Source organism: Clarias gariepinus, chromosome 23, assembly GCF_024256425.1.
Source record: "Clarias gariepinus isolate MV-2021 ecotype Netherlands chromosome 23, CGAR_prim_01v2, whole genome shotgun sequence".
Lineage (NCBI taxonomy): Eukaryota > Metazoa > Chordata > Actinopteri > Siluriformes > Clariidae > Clarias > Clarias gariepinus.
The window spans coordinates 25,014,771-25,032,158 of record NC_071122.1 but is presented as its reverse complement, the minus strand read 5'-3'; the positions used below and the strand labels follow the sequence as shown (position 1 = coordinate 25,032,158).

At 44.5% G+C, this 17,388-nt stretch overlaps 1 protein-coding gene across 1 annotated transcript in view; it reads left to right on the top strand.

Moving 5' to 3' along the window:
• Positions 1-8,852: 8,852 nt before the first annotated feature.
• erc2 (ELKS/RAB6-interacting/CAST family member 2) overlaps positions 8,853-17,388 on the top strand; it is a 48,674-nt gene continuing 40,138 nt past the window's right edge. Inside the window, exons 1-2 of the mRNA XM_053484072.1 lie at positions 8,853-8,936; positions 16,470-17,187. Coding sequence (XP_053340047.1) covers positions 16,555-17,187 — 633 coding nt within the window. The 5' untranslated portion in view covers positions 8,853-8,936; positions 16,470-16,554. The remainder of the gene's footprint in view (positions 8,937-16,469; positions 17,188-17,388) is intronic.

The window sequence follows — 17,388 nt, the reverse complement described above, 5'->3', positions numbered from 1 at the left end:
AGCCTGAGTACACATTAAAGGGAGTAGAGAAGTGCGGTCGGTCTTTCGGCTGATCCCGTCAAGGGGGTCGCCACGGCGGGCCGTCCGATCCGCACTACAACTGGGAACAGGTTTCACGCCGGTTCCCCTCTCTTACACAACCCTCCCATTTCATCCACGCTTGGGACCGGCACTGGTTTAGGAAGTGTAGAGAAGTGTACATCGGCTAAATCTCTAAAGAAAGGCTTTCTGATTATAGGCCCGAGTGCCGTTCTGACTAATGAAGGACAGAGGCATTTGGGATTGAGCCCTTGTGTCTAGTCATAGACTAAAATATTATTAGAATATTTAGCATATAGATTGTGGTTTCGTAATGCACACTAGGGTCGTTATAAAAGCTCTTAACGCACTACATTATGCATTTAGGATCGAGCCTGAACATCAAATCTTCAATTCCAGATGTCTTCTTGTCCAGGTGTTCATGCTGTAACTGTAAACAGGCTCCGTCCTGAAATCCTCCCTATTTGCTATGTAGTGCACTAGGGCATTTATAACCAAAGTAGCATCAAGTATACACTCCTGGCTCAATCACAAAAGCCTCCCAACTCCTCACATAGTGCTCTAGGGATTTTTCAGCCGCACTTTCTAGGTGAAAAGGAAGGATTTTAGGATGCATGCTCTGGCCAAAATGACATTAGATTGTAATGATAAAAAGCACCATGTAGGTAAGAGGGATGTGTTTGAGATAAAGCTTTAAAAATATTCCCTTTTTTTTGGTTTTAAATTATCATTGTCAGAATTATGAGAATGTTTAACATCATCGTTACCATGGAGATGCTCAATAAGCAGTGCATGAGCCAGAGCGCTTTGTCACAGAAAACTGAACATGGAGAGAGAGAAACGTGCATGACACACAAACACACACACACACACGCACACACACATAGAACACAAAACACACACTGTAAATACATACGATTTTGTACAGCGTTTAAATATCATGAGTGTAAAGAACGGCCGTCTTGTGCATCCTCACGCCGGCCTCGCTGCCAACCTTTTGTGCTTTTTGTGTATAAAAAGGATGATGATGATGATGATGATTGTTATTATGATTATGATTATTATTGTTATTATTATGACAAAATTACGCATCGTATCTGTGGCTGGCTCTCAATGACTGTTGATATTGAAACAGTGAAAAAAAAAATCTGCTCTGTGTAGAATCTTCATATCGTGAAAAATATGAAAAAAAAAAGATAAATATCAAAAGTGGCAAAAAGTTGTCTTGACTTCCATCGTTACTACCTGTACTGGAAGATATTAAAGTGGGCATGTGACTATTTACACACCACACCACTCTAATTGGATTAAAAAAAAAAAAAGATGAATAAATAAATAAGGGTAAAAAAAAAGAAAAAAAAGAACATGCAACAAGTTTCACTCTGCGTCGTAAGTGCGATGGGCCGAGTGTGAGTTCAGTATCCATCGTGAAACTTTGTGTTCTTTTCAATGTATTCCTGTTCAGAGATAGAGTACACACTGGTGCATCATGTCATGTAATGTGATTATGAAAAATAATGGACCTGCAAATCGTTTCCAAACTGGAACAGAATAAAGAGAAACATGAGAAAAAAAATGTGTGGGACGTTTTTATTATCCTCACCAGAAATGTTGGCACCCCTTCAGAATTACAGACCGGCAGAGGCGACATAGTGTACAGATCCTGTACTTAAGTAAAAGTAGAGATTCCTTATGGCAAATATTACTTAAGTAGAAGTAGAAGTAGAAGTAGAAGACAAGAGTAATCATAAATTAGGGTTAGGTGAGGTTTACCAGTGGTGTAGTGGGTAGCATTGTTGCTTTGCACCTCCAGGTTCCGGGTTCTCCGGTTTCCTCTCCTAGTCTAAAGACATGCTGATTAGGTTAATTGGCCCGTACAGTGTGTTGATGGTTGTGTGGGTGTGTACAGTATGTGTGGTGTGCACTGTGATGGACTGGCACCCGTTCAGGGTGTACCCCGCCTTGTGCCCTCCTGGGATAGGCTCCAGGCCCCCACGATCCTGAATACAGGATAAAGCGGTAATGACGATGAGTGAGAGTGAGTGAGGTTTAATGACTATTTATTTCATATTATACTTTATTTGCATGTCTTTTCTAAATGTTTTGATTGTTTTTATATAATTATAGAGTTATAGATAGGTAATATTGCCACTCGACAGGTGGTAAAATTAACACTTAGGTAGGTGTTAGTTAGGTAACATCTCCATGCAGAAATGTCTTGTAGTAGAAGGACAGATACTTGCTGTAAACCAGATGTCTAAATACACAAAACTTTTTTTCTTTACTGTCGAACATTAAATCAGAGTAAACTTTTTTAGTTTTAGATAATTTTTTGCATTTGTTTAATGTTAGAATCAAGTGAGGAAGAATTGTATGGAATTTTAAAAAATTATTTTTATCAGTCAATATTTACATACACTCCCTTGCTCCGAGACTGTTCCACTTGGACCAGTCTGGAACCTTTGGAACTTGGATCATCTCAGGTATCCTTCCACAATTTTTCCACAATAGTTTGCTGGAATTTTGGCCCACTCCTCTCAACAGAACGGGTGTAACTGTGTCAGGTTTGTAGGCTTTCTTGCCACTTGCCCTTTAAATGACGCCCACAAATCTTCTATAGAATTAAGATCAGGGTTTAGTGATGGCCGCTCCAACACCCTCACCTTAAGCCACTTTGTAACTAATTTGGAGGTATGCTTGGGGTCATTGTCTATTCGGAAGACAAATTCGGGTCCAAGCTTCAACTTCCCTGCTGATGTCTTTAGATGTTGCTTCAATATATCCACACAAGTTTCTTTTCTCATGATGCCATTTATTTTGTGAAGTGCACCAGTCCCTTCTGCAGCCAAACAGCCCCACAACATTATACTCCCACCACCATGCTTCACAGTCGGGATGGTGTTCTGAGGCTTCAAAGCTTCTCCCTTTTTCCTCCAAATATACCATTTACCATCGTGGCTGAAGAGTTAACTTTTTGTTTCGTCAGACGGCAGGACATGTCTCCAGAAATTAAGATTTTTGTCCTTATGTGCGGTTGCAAACTGTACTGTGGCTTTTTTATTTGTGGTTTTGAAGTAATGGCTTTTTTATCTAACCTTTCAGTTAGTACAGGTGGTCGTACAGGACTCGTTTACTGTGGATAATCACACTGTCAGAACAGATAAAATGTCATGTATCTGAACAAAGTGGTGCTATGGCCCTGAACGAAGTGGCACATAAAAAATATGAAAACGGCATTAAAACAAAGACCAAATAGCCAGAGAGAAACTCACTCCAAAGACTCAGCTGCTGCGAAATGCGAAAATCTCGATTGCCGAAAGTTTGGTAAGAGAGGCCACTATGCTGTTGTGTGTCGGACTATTCAAGTCAGTGATGTAAATGTAGTGCGCAAAGAACACGAAGATTCGTTTTTTTCTTGGCGCAATAACAGTAACAGACTCAAATGATCCATGGCATGTAATTTTAATGATTCAAGATACTGACGTGGTGTTTAAAATTGACACTGGAGCAGACATTAGTGTAATTTCAGAGCAAACTTACGACGGTCTTAGGACAAAGCCTCATTTGAATTTAGTCAACACAGTGCTAGATTGTCCGGGAGGAAAAGTGAGAAGTATTGGAAAGTTCAAAACAAGCACTCACTACAAAGGAAGTAAGTACTGCTTCACAGTGAACGTCAGAACTGGACTGCAAGTCAATAATCTGTTTAGCAGAAATGTTTCCGCAGCTCTTGGACTAGTTCAGAGAATTGACAATATTGCACACGCACCAAGTGCATCAGTTGGACTGCTTACAACCACTCCTGTTAAAATTAAGCTAAATGGTTGAGGTGTGGCGCGATCGAAGAAATCACAGAACCGACTGAATGGTGTGCTCGTATGGTACCAGTGCCCCAGGAAAATGGACAATTGAGGATATGTGTTGGCTTGAACCGCCTAAATCAAGCAGTTGAACGTAAGTGATACATTCTACCAACTCTTGATGACATTCTACCTCATATGTCTGGTGCAACAGTGTTCTCGCGGTTGGATGCAGAGAGCGGGTTTTGGCAAATTCCACTAGAAAGAGAGAGTGCTAAACTCACCACATTCATAACACCCCATGGGAGGTTTTTCTTCCATAGATTGCCTTTTGGAATTTCAAGTAAACCAGAGATATTCCAAAGGGAGATGAATTAACTTTTAAAAGACCACGAGGGCACAGCGGCATACATGGACGACGATATGGAGAGACACATGCTACATGATCGTTGATTAAAGAGAAGCTTAAAAATGATTTCTGAGGCTGGACTAAAACTCAATGAGGAAAATGTCTGTTGAGACAAACACAGATACAATTTCTGGGTCATGTCATTGATTCTCAGGGAGTCAGACCTGATAAGGAAAAAGTGGATGCTATAATGAATATTCAACCCTCACAAAACGTGACTGAACTGAAGAAGATCTTGGGGATGGTTCACTATCCAGGTCGTTACTTACCTGGATTGGTTGATGTAACCTGTCCACTTAACGTTCTTCTTAAAGCTGGTACAGCTTGGACTTGGAGTCATACACAAGAAAAGGCTCTTACAAGAATTAAACAGCTCTTGTCCGAAGCCCCAGTTCTCTCGTTTTTCAATTTTTTTTTCAATTCAATTCAATTCAATTCAATTCAATTCAATTCAATTCAATTTTTTTTGTATAGCGCTTTTAACAATTGTCATTGTCGCAAAGCAGCTTTACACAATCAAAAGAATGATTTAAGTTTGTATGGAATGTGAATGTGTATGAATCAAAATGGTCAGATAGTCCCTGATATGTTTGATTTGAACAAACCAACCATAGTTGGCGCAGATGCTAGCAGCTATGGATTAGGGGGAGTTCTGTTTCAGCAGCACGATGGGTGCTTGAGACCCATAGCGTATTGTTCTTGTACCCTAAATGATGCAGAAACGAGCTATGCGCAAATAGAAATGTAATGCCTTAGTGTGGTGTGGGCGTGTGAAAAGTTTTCTAAGTTTCTGTATTTTCTGGATAGTTTCATGATCCATACAGACCACAAGCCATTGATTCCGCTCATTAACAGCAGGGATCTGGACACGGTTCCTCTGAGATGTCAGTGACTTTTGATTCAACTGATGCGATTTAACGCCAAAGCTGAGTATGTACCAGGAAAGCTGTTAGTTGCTGCTGATACTCCTTCCAGGAACCCGGCTGTAACAACACCACAACTAAGATCAGTGGAGCTCATAGATGACATAGAGGCTCTAGAGAAGTCTACTATCACGGTTGAGCGCGGTTGTGAAAAACACAAAAGCTTATCCCAAATTGCAAGAGATACTGAGGTACGTGAAACAAGGATGGACAAAGTATTCTTCAAAAATACCTGAACATGCAAAGCCTTACTATGCCGTAAGAGATAGGTTATCTGTATTTCACAATCTTCTAACTTATGGCGATAGGATTGTCGTCCCAAGCAGTATGAGATCTGAGGTCAAAAGGAGACTTCATGCAGGTCACATGGGTATTGTCAAGTGTAGAGAGTGTGCGAAACAAAGTGTTTGGTGGCCTGGCATTAGCAAGGAGATTCAGTTATTCACAGAAAACTGCACAGTTTGTCAGTCAAACAAACCTACACAGCAACGAGAACCCCTGATTACTAACCCCTTGCCAGATTTTAATCTAATTAATTGTTTCGATTAAATAATTTATTGTTTTTAGATGTTTTTAAATTGCTGTTCATAGTTTACAATGTGGAAAGGCGGTGACACGAGTTATCTCCTGTTCTGGACCCTTGCTAAAGCAGCAATAAATACCCGTTCCCTCACCAGCTTTTCTTTTCTCTCTCTCTCTCTCTCTAATGAGAAATCAGATTTACTGTAGACATGACTGTTAGAAAGTGCTGACACTGGAGACTCCTTCCATGGATACGTAAACATCCCCTCACCACATCAACGATTACACACATTTTTTTCTGCAAATGATTTTTACTGAACAATCATCATATACAAACATGTAAAATATCACTGAATAAAGTATAATAGTATTATTTCATTGTCAGAGCTGCTGCTGTAGAGAATGAATCAACCCCCTTCTGGCTGGACATATTCTCTCTCCAATGAGACTGACACTGGAAAGTCCACAGTGAGCCACTAGATGTCTGCAGAGAGCCGTTTTACACGACACAGCCCATAAAGTCGAGGGTGGCCATGATGGATCTTCCACTTGGCTCCAGCTTCAATCCTTCAGTCACTGCGATCAATCCTTTGTGATTTGTTAATTAAACTCTGCCTGCTTTATTTCAGTAACTGTAAGGCTGAATGAGCTCAGCAGCTGGTGTACGACCAGATCTGGGGTCGGCTGTATTCATTACACAAATGGAAATCACCGGCTCAAACCGGTTTACAGTACTGCTGTATGCGTAATAATATGAAGGACCAAAGTGCAAGATTCTGAAGAATGGGGCCAAACCACTGAGTGTGTAATGTTTTTGCACCATCATAAAGTCACTGTGATGTGGGAACTGTTCAGTAAACGAAGGATTGGATACCTGGAGAAAGCAGGGGTAGTTCAGTGGTTATAAATAAATATTGGATCAGGTTCAAACCCCACCCCCACCACCACCATCAAGCTACCACTGTTGGGCCCTTGAGCGAGACCCTTAACCCTTAATTGCTCGGATGTGTAATGAGATCAAATTGAAGGTTTTTCTGGATAAGGGCGTCTGCCAAATGTCGTGATTGTGTATGATACGTAGTTAAACATTTCAAAGAGAAGAAGCTAGCGCTTAGCCTCTTGCACTTTGCACATGGCTCACATTATTCGATTTGCTCTTAACCCCGTACAGCACTCTGATCAGCTTCTGAGGATCCATTAGTTCTTTATAAATAAAATGTAACGTAAATGACCAACTTACTGTATAGACAGAATAAAGGTGTCTGATTAGCATTAGCATTAACATCGGTTTATCCCACTGTTATCATACTGGAGAGGTCAATGCCCTTGAATCCTTATGAAGTTTTGTTCTTGTTTCTGTACTGTAAGCTGTTTATAGTATAAACGTTTCTCATTAATACACGCCTACTGCAGGATGGAACTGCCAGCTGATGATGTCATAAGGGGGGTTATATAAAGTGACCAATCAGCAGCTTTGTTTCGGCACACACCCACTCTGGGGAAATGGCAGTCGACTATGTTTGAGCGCCACAAACTGCAGATGTTTGCATAAAAAAAATAAAAACAACAACAAATAAATAGATAATTAAACTGATTAAATTAAAACTCAGCATAAAAAGACCAAACGTTTTTATATTTCATTTATATTTATATATATCTTATTATGGTTTATACTAGTTGTGGGTTATATTTAAACCTTTGAATAAAACATACCATTAACAAATAAAATTCTCCCAACAATATTTTTACTAAAACAAATAATAAAGTATTTTATGAATTATAGTATGTCATGTACCTGATATAGCTCAGTGCTCGCTGTACACACTCCAAAAACAATCAAGATAAAAAATACAGTGTTACACAATATGTGTGTGTGTGTGTGTGTGTGTGTGTGTGTTGTCGAACCTCTGAAGCACGTCTCCCTGTGGCCGCCTGCTTCTCCACACAATCTGACAGTCTGTCACGCTCCACAGAGTCCCAGCTCCCGGTCCACACCGCCATTGTCCTCTTTCAGCATGACTCTCCTTTCATCACACGCACACGTACACACACACACACACACACACACACACACACACATGGCTTCTCTGCGGTCGTGATTGCTGATGTACAGCAACACACACAGTGACAAAGCAGGACTTTGGCAATGGTATGAACCCGAGAGCAGGAGTTACTCTCTCTCTCTCTCCCACACACACACACACACACACACACACACACAGAGAAACACTAAACACACTAATCACAGCACAGTGGATCACTGAGTTGTGACTTTAGTCAACACATATAAGATACACATTTGTGTGTCTGGTTGTTTATGTGACTCAAACTCAAATACTGTCTGTGTGTGTGTGTGTGTGTGTGTGACTTGCAAAAATTAAGTAGCTCAATCTACAAGTGCTAACACCTTGCTAGGTGTGTTAGTATTTTCCTTATATGGTTATTGTTTCCTGTTCCCCTGTTGCCATGGTAGTTCATTAGTATTAGTTGTTGCTCGTTAAGCCTCACTAATTTATCTATTTAAACACTCTCGCTTTCCTCTTTGTTGGCATGGTGACGTAGCGGTTAGCACTGTGGCTTCACACCTCTAGGGTCAAGGGCTCGATTCCCACCTCAGGTCTGTGTGCATGTCCTCTCTATGCTTGGTGGGTTTCCTCTGGGTACCCCGGTTTCCTCCTCCAGTCCAAAAACATTACGGCGCGTGAATGTGGCGGCTCAGTATAATCAGCGATCTAGAGACGTAAGTACGTAGTGTAAGTACGCACCACTGACTGGAAACCTTAGTAGAAATAGTTAAAAGGTTAAAGCTTAAAGTAATCTGATCAGGACGGACAGACAGAACAATGTTTCTGAGACGGGTTCCTGGACCTCCAGGGTGTGGAATGTAAAGAGCGGGTTCTGACCCAATGTACAGACTAAACCTCTCATTCCTTTCATTCAAAGTTGTCGTTGTACCTCTGATGGGAGGAGTCTGTTCACGTGATTGCTGTGTGACAGGGGGCGTTCCCTTCGGAGGCGGTCCGTGTTGAAACAGGAACGCCCCCGCCCTCCTCCGCACACCTCACAACTCACCCCCCCCCCTCCCGCAAGCGCTCCTTCTTGAGGCGGGAACGCGCGCGCGTACCCGCGTGCCCAATGACAGCGCGCGGAGCGAGCGAGCGGAGACGCTGACAGAGGAGGAAGAGGAGGAGGAGGAGGAGAGCGCGCGCCGATGTGGAGGCCGAGCCGCCGGTGCTGTAGCAGGTAATAATAAGACCGGGGGGTCCGTGACCGTAATGAGTGGCTGTTTTTTTTTTCTTTCTTTCTTTCTTTTTTTTTTTTAATGTCCATCACCCGGTCTGGTCTCGAGCCGGTCGCCCAGTCACAGCTGCATCGTCCGCGCGAGCCGACTGGAGGCACCGTGAGGATGTGATGATGATTTCATTAATATTATTATTAATATTATTATTATTGTCCTTATTATTATTATCATTATCGTAGGCTATGTTAACGGAAAAGCAGCGCGCGCAGGCACTTCCGCTGTACATGTATCCGGATGTGACCTTTTATATTTTATCCTGTAATCCACATCTCGTGTGTGTGTGTGTGTGTGTGTGTGTGTTCTCTACATTCACCCTACAGAGCGTGGGCATGTGCGTATGTGCGTGTGTGTGTGTGCATGATGTGTGTGTGTGTTCATTACATATGTGTGCGTGCATTGTGTGTGAGTATGTGTGTTCATTATATGTGTGTGTCTTTGTGTCTTTATATGACACACACACACACACACACACACAGGTGATTAGTATAATATGATTCCTTTGTTGTAGGAATGGAGTTAAACGGCGACCCTTTGCGTGACGTCACACAGGGGTCTTTAAATCTGCCAAAAGCTTTCATCCTTCAGTGACACACACACACACACACACACACACACAGGCTGATGGGTCTGCATGCTTGGGGTGATAGTGTGTGAGTGTGTGGGTAGTGTGTGTGTGTGTGTGTGTGTTTCCTGCCTGCAATTAATGGAAATGGACATTGATGGAGATGCCCTGGTGTCAGGTGTCTATATATAGGCTCGTGTTAGCGAATAAAGAGCAGATGGTTCTTCCCTCTTTGTGTCTGAGGTTGGGTTAGTGTACACACACATTATGATTAATCTACATACATACAGACTAGCTAAATGCTATTGCATGTGTGTGTGTGTGTGTGTGTGTGTGTGTGTGTATATGTGTTATCTCCTAGTAGTGTACAGAACAGGGGGGGGGAAATACAGATTGTTGAATGCATACAAATGTTTAAGTCTAAGATTTTTTTCATGTTGTTATAGATAGATACATAGCGGATGGTTTGATAGACAGACGGACAGATAGATAAATGTTGGATAGATAGACAGATTGACAGACAGACAGAAAGGTAGATAGCGTATGGATTGATAGATAGAGGATAGATAGATAGATAGATAGATAGATAGATACACAGACAGATAGGTAGATAGAGGATGGATAGAGAGGAAGAAATTGAGTTCATTAGATTGGAACAGTCATGAATAATGGATAAATGTTGAACAATCTTGCAGGAACTGTGATCTCTAGGGCTGGTTTTAAATCCCAGTTGCAAACATCAAACCGTGTTCTTATCAGTGCTGTATAATGTGATCATAAGAACACACGCGCACACACACACGCACACACAGCCTACACAATCATGTATGGTGCAGTTCAGAGCGTATACAGTACGGTGTGAAACCATCTGAGGATGGGCGTGAGTTCCTGCGCCGCAGAATTCAGACAATTTAATAAACACATCATTTCATGTTTTTGACCGTATGTGCGTGGATTTCTTTAGTCTTCAGTCATCAACAACTTGAAATGTAACGTGCAGGGTGTGTGTGTCTGTGTGCACTTCTTATTGTTCTAGTGTCTATCAAAGCTAGTCTGTAGACTACAAAGTGCTGGATAAATTTTTTGTTGTTTTAACTATGGAAAAGACACCTTGTCCACTATTCCTGAGCGCCTCAAAAGAATAAATGGTAGCATTAAAACTGTAAATTGCGTCGGTTTTTTAATCCTCTACTACCAGCACTATGTTACCATGACAACGACCATAGCTAGCAATTTATGTCAGACATTTATTTATATATATATATATACTGTATATGTGTGTGTGTAAAGATATATTTATCAGCTAGGGCGTATGAAATTTTTTAATTAAAGCTGCCATGGAAAGAATGAAACAATCAAGCCATCGCCATGGCAACAGTCCTATAACAGAGCTCTGAAAGCTGCCGACAATCAGTCTGGCGACGCGTCCCGTTATCTGGCTCCGTTTCACATGCACACAGCTTTTTAGACGCATTTAAAGCGGAAAAAGACATGAATGATGAGGATAATAGTGTAAGTTCAGTTGTAGAACGTAAATAAATCTTTACACCGCTCGAGCATGTTGTTGAGACGATGAGTGACCTTGGCGAGGCGGTGTGGTCTGAGCGAGGACAGATAGAGTAACGGCATGTAGACGAGTACCAGCAAGCTTCTGTGTTCCAGTGGTGTGACTTCAAAGAAATGTGTCTCTCATACCTTTGTGTCCTTTAAGATAGCCTGGGTGTCTGTGTGTTTGCTTATTTATTTAGTGTGTGATAAATAATTAGCCATACAGATTCCACAACGCTATAATGAACTGCTAGCTCTGGACACAGGTTTAACATAAAGGCGATGTCTTTCACAATAAACCTGACCTAAAATATCTGTCTCTGGAACATCACGCAGTGTTTCAGAGCCCCATGGATTGTGGGTAATTTACCTCTCTCTTTGCTTGGGCGAGCTCAGCTGGCGCACCCGGCCCCCAAATTCAGAACGCCCCAGTGATTGGCGCACGGATGATGAGAGACAGCTAGACAGTTAGACGGATGCAGAGCGAGGGATGAAAATGAAGAGAAGTGTCTCGGTGGTGCTCTGATGGAGATGTCGAGGATGGAGATGAATGCCGGCTCGATAATAAAAGACAGATTTATTTAATTTTTTATGATTTTTTTGGTCAGGATCAGCAGGTGAGCTACAGAACAGAAGCAGAGGCGCAGAACTGAAGTCCGTTTCTAACGACTTTATTACGGAGTGTAAAAAGCAGGACTAAACTGAGGGGGAAAGGGAGACAGGATTTGATTTAGTTAAAAGGAAACGATTAGAAATGTAAATTCTACTGCAGGGCGTCGTCGAGGCTAATGTCAGGTTGTTGAGAAAGGTGTTCCAGCTATTGACGGTCTCTTAATGACAAATAGCCCCTCCCTGTCTCCCAGCCCCCATCTGTCTGTACCAGTAAAGGAGGTGTGGCCTCTGTGTCTGTATCTGTCACTCAGTGTAGGAGGCGTGTCCTCTCTGTCTGTATCTGTCAGTGTAGGAGGCGTGTCCTCTCTGTCTGTATCTGTCAGTGTCAGTGTAGGAGGCGTGTCCTCTCTGTCTGTATCTGTCAGTGTCAGTGTAGGAGGCGTGTCCTCTCTGTCTGTATCCGTCAGTGTAGGAGGCGTGTCCTCTCTGTCTGTATCAGTCAGTCCCAGTGTAGGAGGCGTGTCCTCTCTGTCTGTACCTATCAGTGTCAGTGTAGGGGGCGTGTCCTCTCTGTCTGTATCAGTCAGTCCCAGTGTAGGAGGCGTGTCCTCTCTGTCTGTATCAGTCAGTCCCAGTGTAGGAGGCGTGTCCTCTCTGTCTGTATCAGTCAGTCCCAGTGTAGGAGGCGTGTCCTCTCTGTCTGTATCTGTCAGTGTCAGTGTAGGAGGCGTGTCCTCTCTGTCTGTATCTGTCAGTGTCAGTGTAGGAGGCGTGTCCTCTCTGTCTGTATCAGTCAGTCCTAGTGTAGGAGGCGTGTCCTCTCTGTCTGTACCTGTCAGTGTCAGTGTAGGGGACGTGTCCTCTCTGTCTGTATCAGTCAGTCCCAGTGTAGGAGGCGTGTCCTCTCTGTCTGTATCAGTCAGTCCCAGTGTAGGAGGCGTGTCCTCTCTGTCTGTATCTGTCAGTCCCAGTGTAGGGGGCGTGTCCTCTCTGTCTGTATCAGTCAGTCCCAGTGTAGGAGGCGTGTCCTCTCTGTCTGTATCAGTCAGTCCCAGTGTAGGGGGCGTGTCCTCTCTGTCTGTATCAGTCAGTCCCAGTGTAGGAGGCGTGTCCTCTCTGTCTGTACCTGTCAGTGTCAGTGTAGGGGGCGTGTCCTCTCTGTATCAGTCAGTCCTAGTGTAGGAGGCGTGTCCTCTCTGTCTGTACCTGTCAGTGTCAGTGTAGGGGACGTGTCCTCTCTGTCTGTATCAGTCAGTTCCAGTGTAGGAGGCGTGTCCTCTCTGTCTGTATCAGTCAGTCCCAGTGTAGGAGGCGTGTCCTCTCTTTCTGTATCAGTCAGTCCCAGTGTAGGGGGCGTGTCCTCTCTGTCTGTATCAGTCAGTCCCAGTGTAGGAGGCGTGTCCTCTCTGTCTGTATCAGTCAGTCCCAGTGTAGGAGGCGTGTCCTCTCTGTCTGTATCAGTCAGTCCCAGTGTAGGGGGCGTGTCCTCTCTGTCTGTATCAGTCAGTCCCAGTGTAGGAGGCGTGTCCTCTCTGTCTGTATCTGTCAGTGTCAGTGTAGGAGGCGTGTCCTCTCTGTCAGTATCAGTTAGTGTCAGTGTAGGAGGCGTGTCCTCTCTGTCTGTATCAGTTAGTGTCAGTATAGGAGGTGTGTCCTCTCTGTCTGTATCAGTCAGTGTCAGTGTAGGAGGCGTGTCCTCTCTGTCTGTATCAGTCAGTCCCAGTGTAGGGGGCGTGTCCTCTCTGTCTGTATCAGTCAGTCCCAGTGTAGGAGGCGTGTCCTCTCTGTCTGTATCTGTCAGTGTCAGTGTAGGAGGCGTGTCCTCTCTGTCAGTATCAGTTAGTGTCAGTATAGGAGGTGTGTCCTCTCTGTCTGTATCAGTTAGTGTCAGTGTAGGAGGCGTGTCCTCTCTGTCTGTATCAGTTAGTCCCAGTGTAGGAGGTGTGTCCTCTCTGTCTGTATCTGTCAGTGTCAGTGTAGGAGGTGTGTCCTCTCTGTCTGTAACTGTCAGTCCCAGTGTAGGAGGTGTGTCCTCTTTGTCTGTGTCTGTCAGTCCCAGTGTAGGAGGCGTGTCCTCTCTGTCTGTAACTGTCAGTACCAGTGTAGGAGGCGTGTCCTCTCTGTCTATATCAGTCAGTGTCAGTGTAGGAGGCGTGTCCTCTCTGTCTGTATCTGTCAGTCCCAGTGTAGGAGGCTTGTCCTCTCTGTGTCTGTCAGTGTAGGAGGCGTGTCCTCTCTGTCTGTATCAGTCAGTCCCAGTGTAGGAGGCGTGTCCTTTCTGTTTGTATCAGTCAGTCCCAGTGTAGGAGGCGTGTCCTCTTTGTCTGTATCAGTCATTGTGAGTGTAGGAGGCGTGTCCTCTCTGTTTGTATCAGTCAGTCCCAGTGTAGGAGGCGTGTCCTCTCTGTCTGTATCAGTCATTGTGAGTGTAGGAGGCGTGTCCTTTCTGTTTGTATCAGTCAGTCCCAGTGTAGGAGGCGTGTCCTCTCTGTCTGTATTAGTCATTGTTAGTGTGGGAGGCGTGTCCTCTCTGTCTGTATTAAAGGAGATTTAAGGAGAACCGACGTTTTCACCTTTAGGCAGCCGTGAAGAGCCTGAGATTTACATTTATTGATTTTGAAAGAGCTTTTATCTTAAGTGAACTGAAGTTACTTTCTGCTGATTTTTTTAGTGCATTTCTTTTCAAACCAAAAAAAAGGTATTACTGAACCTTTGTAAAGTCAAGCGAGACTGATCTCTAAACTACTGCAGAATGTCACGTGACTTCCTTTACAGCACATGCATTAAACATTCGGTCTGCTCACAGCGTTGTGTTCATGTACACTAACTCCACACGAGTTCTGTTTCGGTGATAAATCAGTGGTGCTATTAAATTGCCCCTGGTTGTGGTCACTGAACCCAGCTTACCCTTGCTTGTGGTGATAGAAGTTACACGCGCTCTTCTGAGCGAGCCCACGATCGATCTTTGGTCTAAACTCGAGCGTTCGAGGCTGAGTGTAAAAACGCCTTACAGAAGCGAAGCTGATAAAATCTAATCACAGAGCCACGTGGCGGAGGATTAGCCTCGCCTCGCCGCGCCGACAGCACCAGACAGGTCACGACTGATCGACTACAGCGGGGTACAGGGGAAACGACTTAACCCTTTACAGCAACCGGTCATGGTCTCCGTCAGTCCTGGGATTAGAACTTACAACCTTGTAGTCACTAGTGCAGAATGCTAATAGCGTTCATATTCTTATTCATCCCGCGTTATATTCGGCTCACAGCATGAGAGAGCGAGAGAGAGAGTTCCGGACACTCACACACCCATATCTACTCGCACACACACACACACACACACACACACGTGAGGGAGTCCAGGATGTGTCCTCGCTGTCTTTTGGATGTCCATGTAGCCCAGATGACCTGACCATCTGCAGCACTGCAGCGTAAACATATACTTGTCTCTCTTCAAAGTGAACACACACACACACACACACACACACACACACACAAGTGTTTGGTCACAGGACATGGGGTGAAATCACTTTGAGTACTTTTCTTTCCACAGTTGCCATGGCAATCCTCTCCATAGCAGCAGCGTCACCACCGCCGTTATCATCACTGGCAGCTTGAGGTTTTAACACACTAAACACTTACATACACACACACACACACACACACACACACACACACACAAGAAGCCTCTGTGGTCTCCTGTCATTTCTTGACCTGTGTGTGTGAGTGTGTGTGAGTGTGTGTGAGTGTGTATCTCCTTGCCAAAGGTGACAAAGCCTGTGGCTTGTGACTCATTTCTCCACATGAAACATTACCACATCCAAGACCCTGTGTGTGTGTGTGTGTGTGTGTGTGTGTGCGTGTGCGCGTGTTCAGTTTATACACACGATTTCCTCTCTATTGTTGTGATTTGTCACACCTCAGGGCTGTGTGTGTGTGTGTGCGTGTGTGTGTCACTGACTAAGAGTTCGAACTGTGTTTAAAACGTTTAAATTTTCCGTATGCGTTTTTGCGTTGTCATGGTGACGTTTCTCAGTAAAGTTGAGGTTTGGTTAATACTGTACACTACGCGGCTGATTCTAAGTCAAAGTTTAGTCTCAGCAATTTCTCACCAGGAAATGTTCAGATACTCGCAGGTTTTGTCTTGCTCGCATCCCAGCTAGCTAGTCGTTAGTCTCGTGTGTTAGAAAACGTGCAAAGAGAGATGAAAGAAAAAAGTAAAAAGAACAAACTTAAAGAACACCTTTTATGCAAAATGCACTTTTTATACATTCAGATGGATCTCCTGTGTGTGTGTGTGTGTGTGTGTGTATGTGTGTGTAAACAAAAAAATGTGTAACCAAAAAAAAAATTTCCTTTTCCGATTTTGTATTGGCCGGGGTTTAAACAGGACAGTAAGATTTTTTCCTTGTGTGACCTCATTAAAGAATAGCCCCTCCCCCTGGCTCGTTTAACAACTGCTGGTCCCTGGGGGGCGTGGCTCCACTGTAGCTCATTTACATGGACAATGAAAAAGCGGGTTTGGATGAGGAGTGAAGCAGAGGGAGGGTTATGTGTACAAACTGCACTGTCCGAGGGAAATTCAAGGTTAGGGCTTTAACACACACACACACACACACACACACACACTCGTGTAAACATCTGGAACTTCATGTCACCTGATAGCATAATCTGGGGAAAGACGTATCTTTTTTCTCGATCTTTTCCTTCTCTGTCTTTCCCTAAATAATCCCAGTCTGCTCTTCTGTCTCCTCAGGATGCAGTAAGACACCGCACCGATCACAAAGGGGTGGAGACTCTCACCTGGCCACGGCCCCTGATCTTCCCCATAATTCCAGAAGATGTACAGCGGTGCGGCGCGAGGCGTCAGCCATATTGAGGGCAGCCCAGCTCGTTCACCCCGCCTGCCCCGATCGCCCCGTCTGGGACACCGCAGGGTAACCGGTGCCAGCTCGGGCGCCAAGACCCTGTCCATGGAGAACATCCAGTCACTAAACGCCGCCTACGCTACGTCAGGCCCCATGTATCTGAGCGAGCACGACGCCGTGGGCTCCACCGCAACCTACCCCAGAGGCACCATGACGCTGGGACGCGGAGCCAGCCGGGCCGTCTACGGCGGCCGCGTCACAGCCATGGGCAGCAGTCCTAATATTGCGTCCGTAGGCCTGGGACCTCACGCCGACCTCCTGTCTTACGGTGAACTGGGCTCCCTGGGCTCGCTGGCTCTGCAGCATCACCAGCAGGGGGCGCTTCACGCACAGCTCCGGGACATGCAGCGCGAGAACGAGATCCTGCGCCGAGAGCTGGAGCTCAAGGAGAGCAAGCTGGGCTCGTCGGCGAACAGCATCAAGAGCTTCTGGAGCCCTGAGCTAAAGAAGGAGCGCGGGATGAGGAAGGAGGAGGCGGCGCGCACCTCTGTGCTGAAGGAGCAGATGAGGGTGACCCATGAGGAGAATCAGGTCAGCGGCGTTTGGGTGTGTTCACAACTTGGAGTGCTTTATCACAACCGACCGGCCGTCACCATAGTAACAGTTATAATAATAATAATAATAATAATAATAATAGCTCTATGGCATGTGTGCTGCTTTCATGATGCTTACTCTGCTTTTCATCCGCTCTTCATCATCTTCAGCTAATGTCATCTCACACACACACACACACACACACACACACCT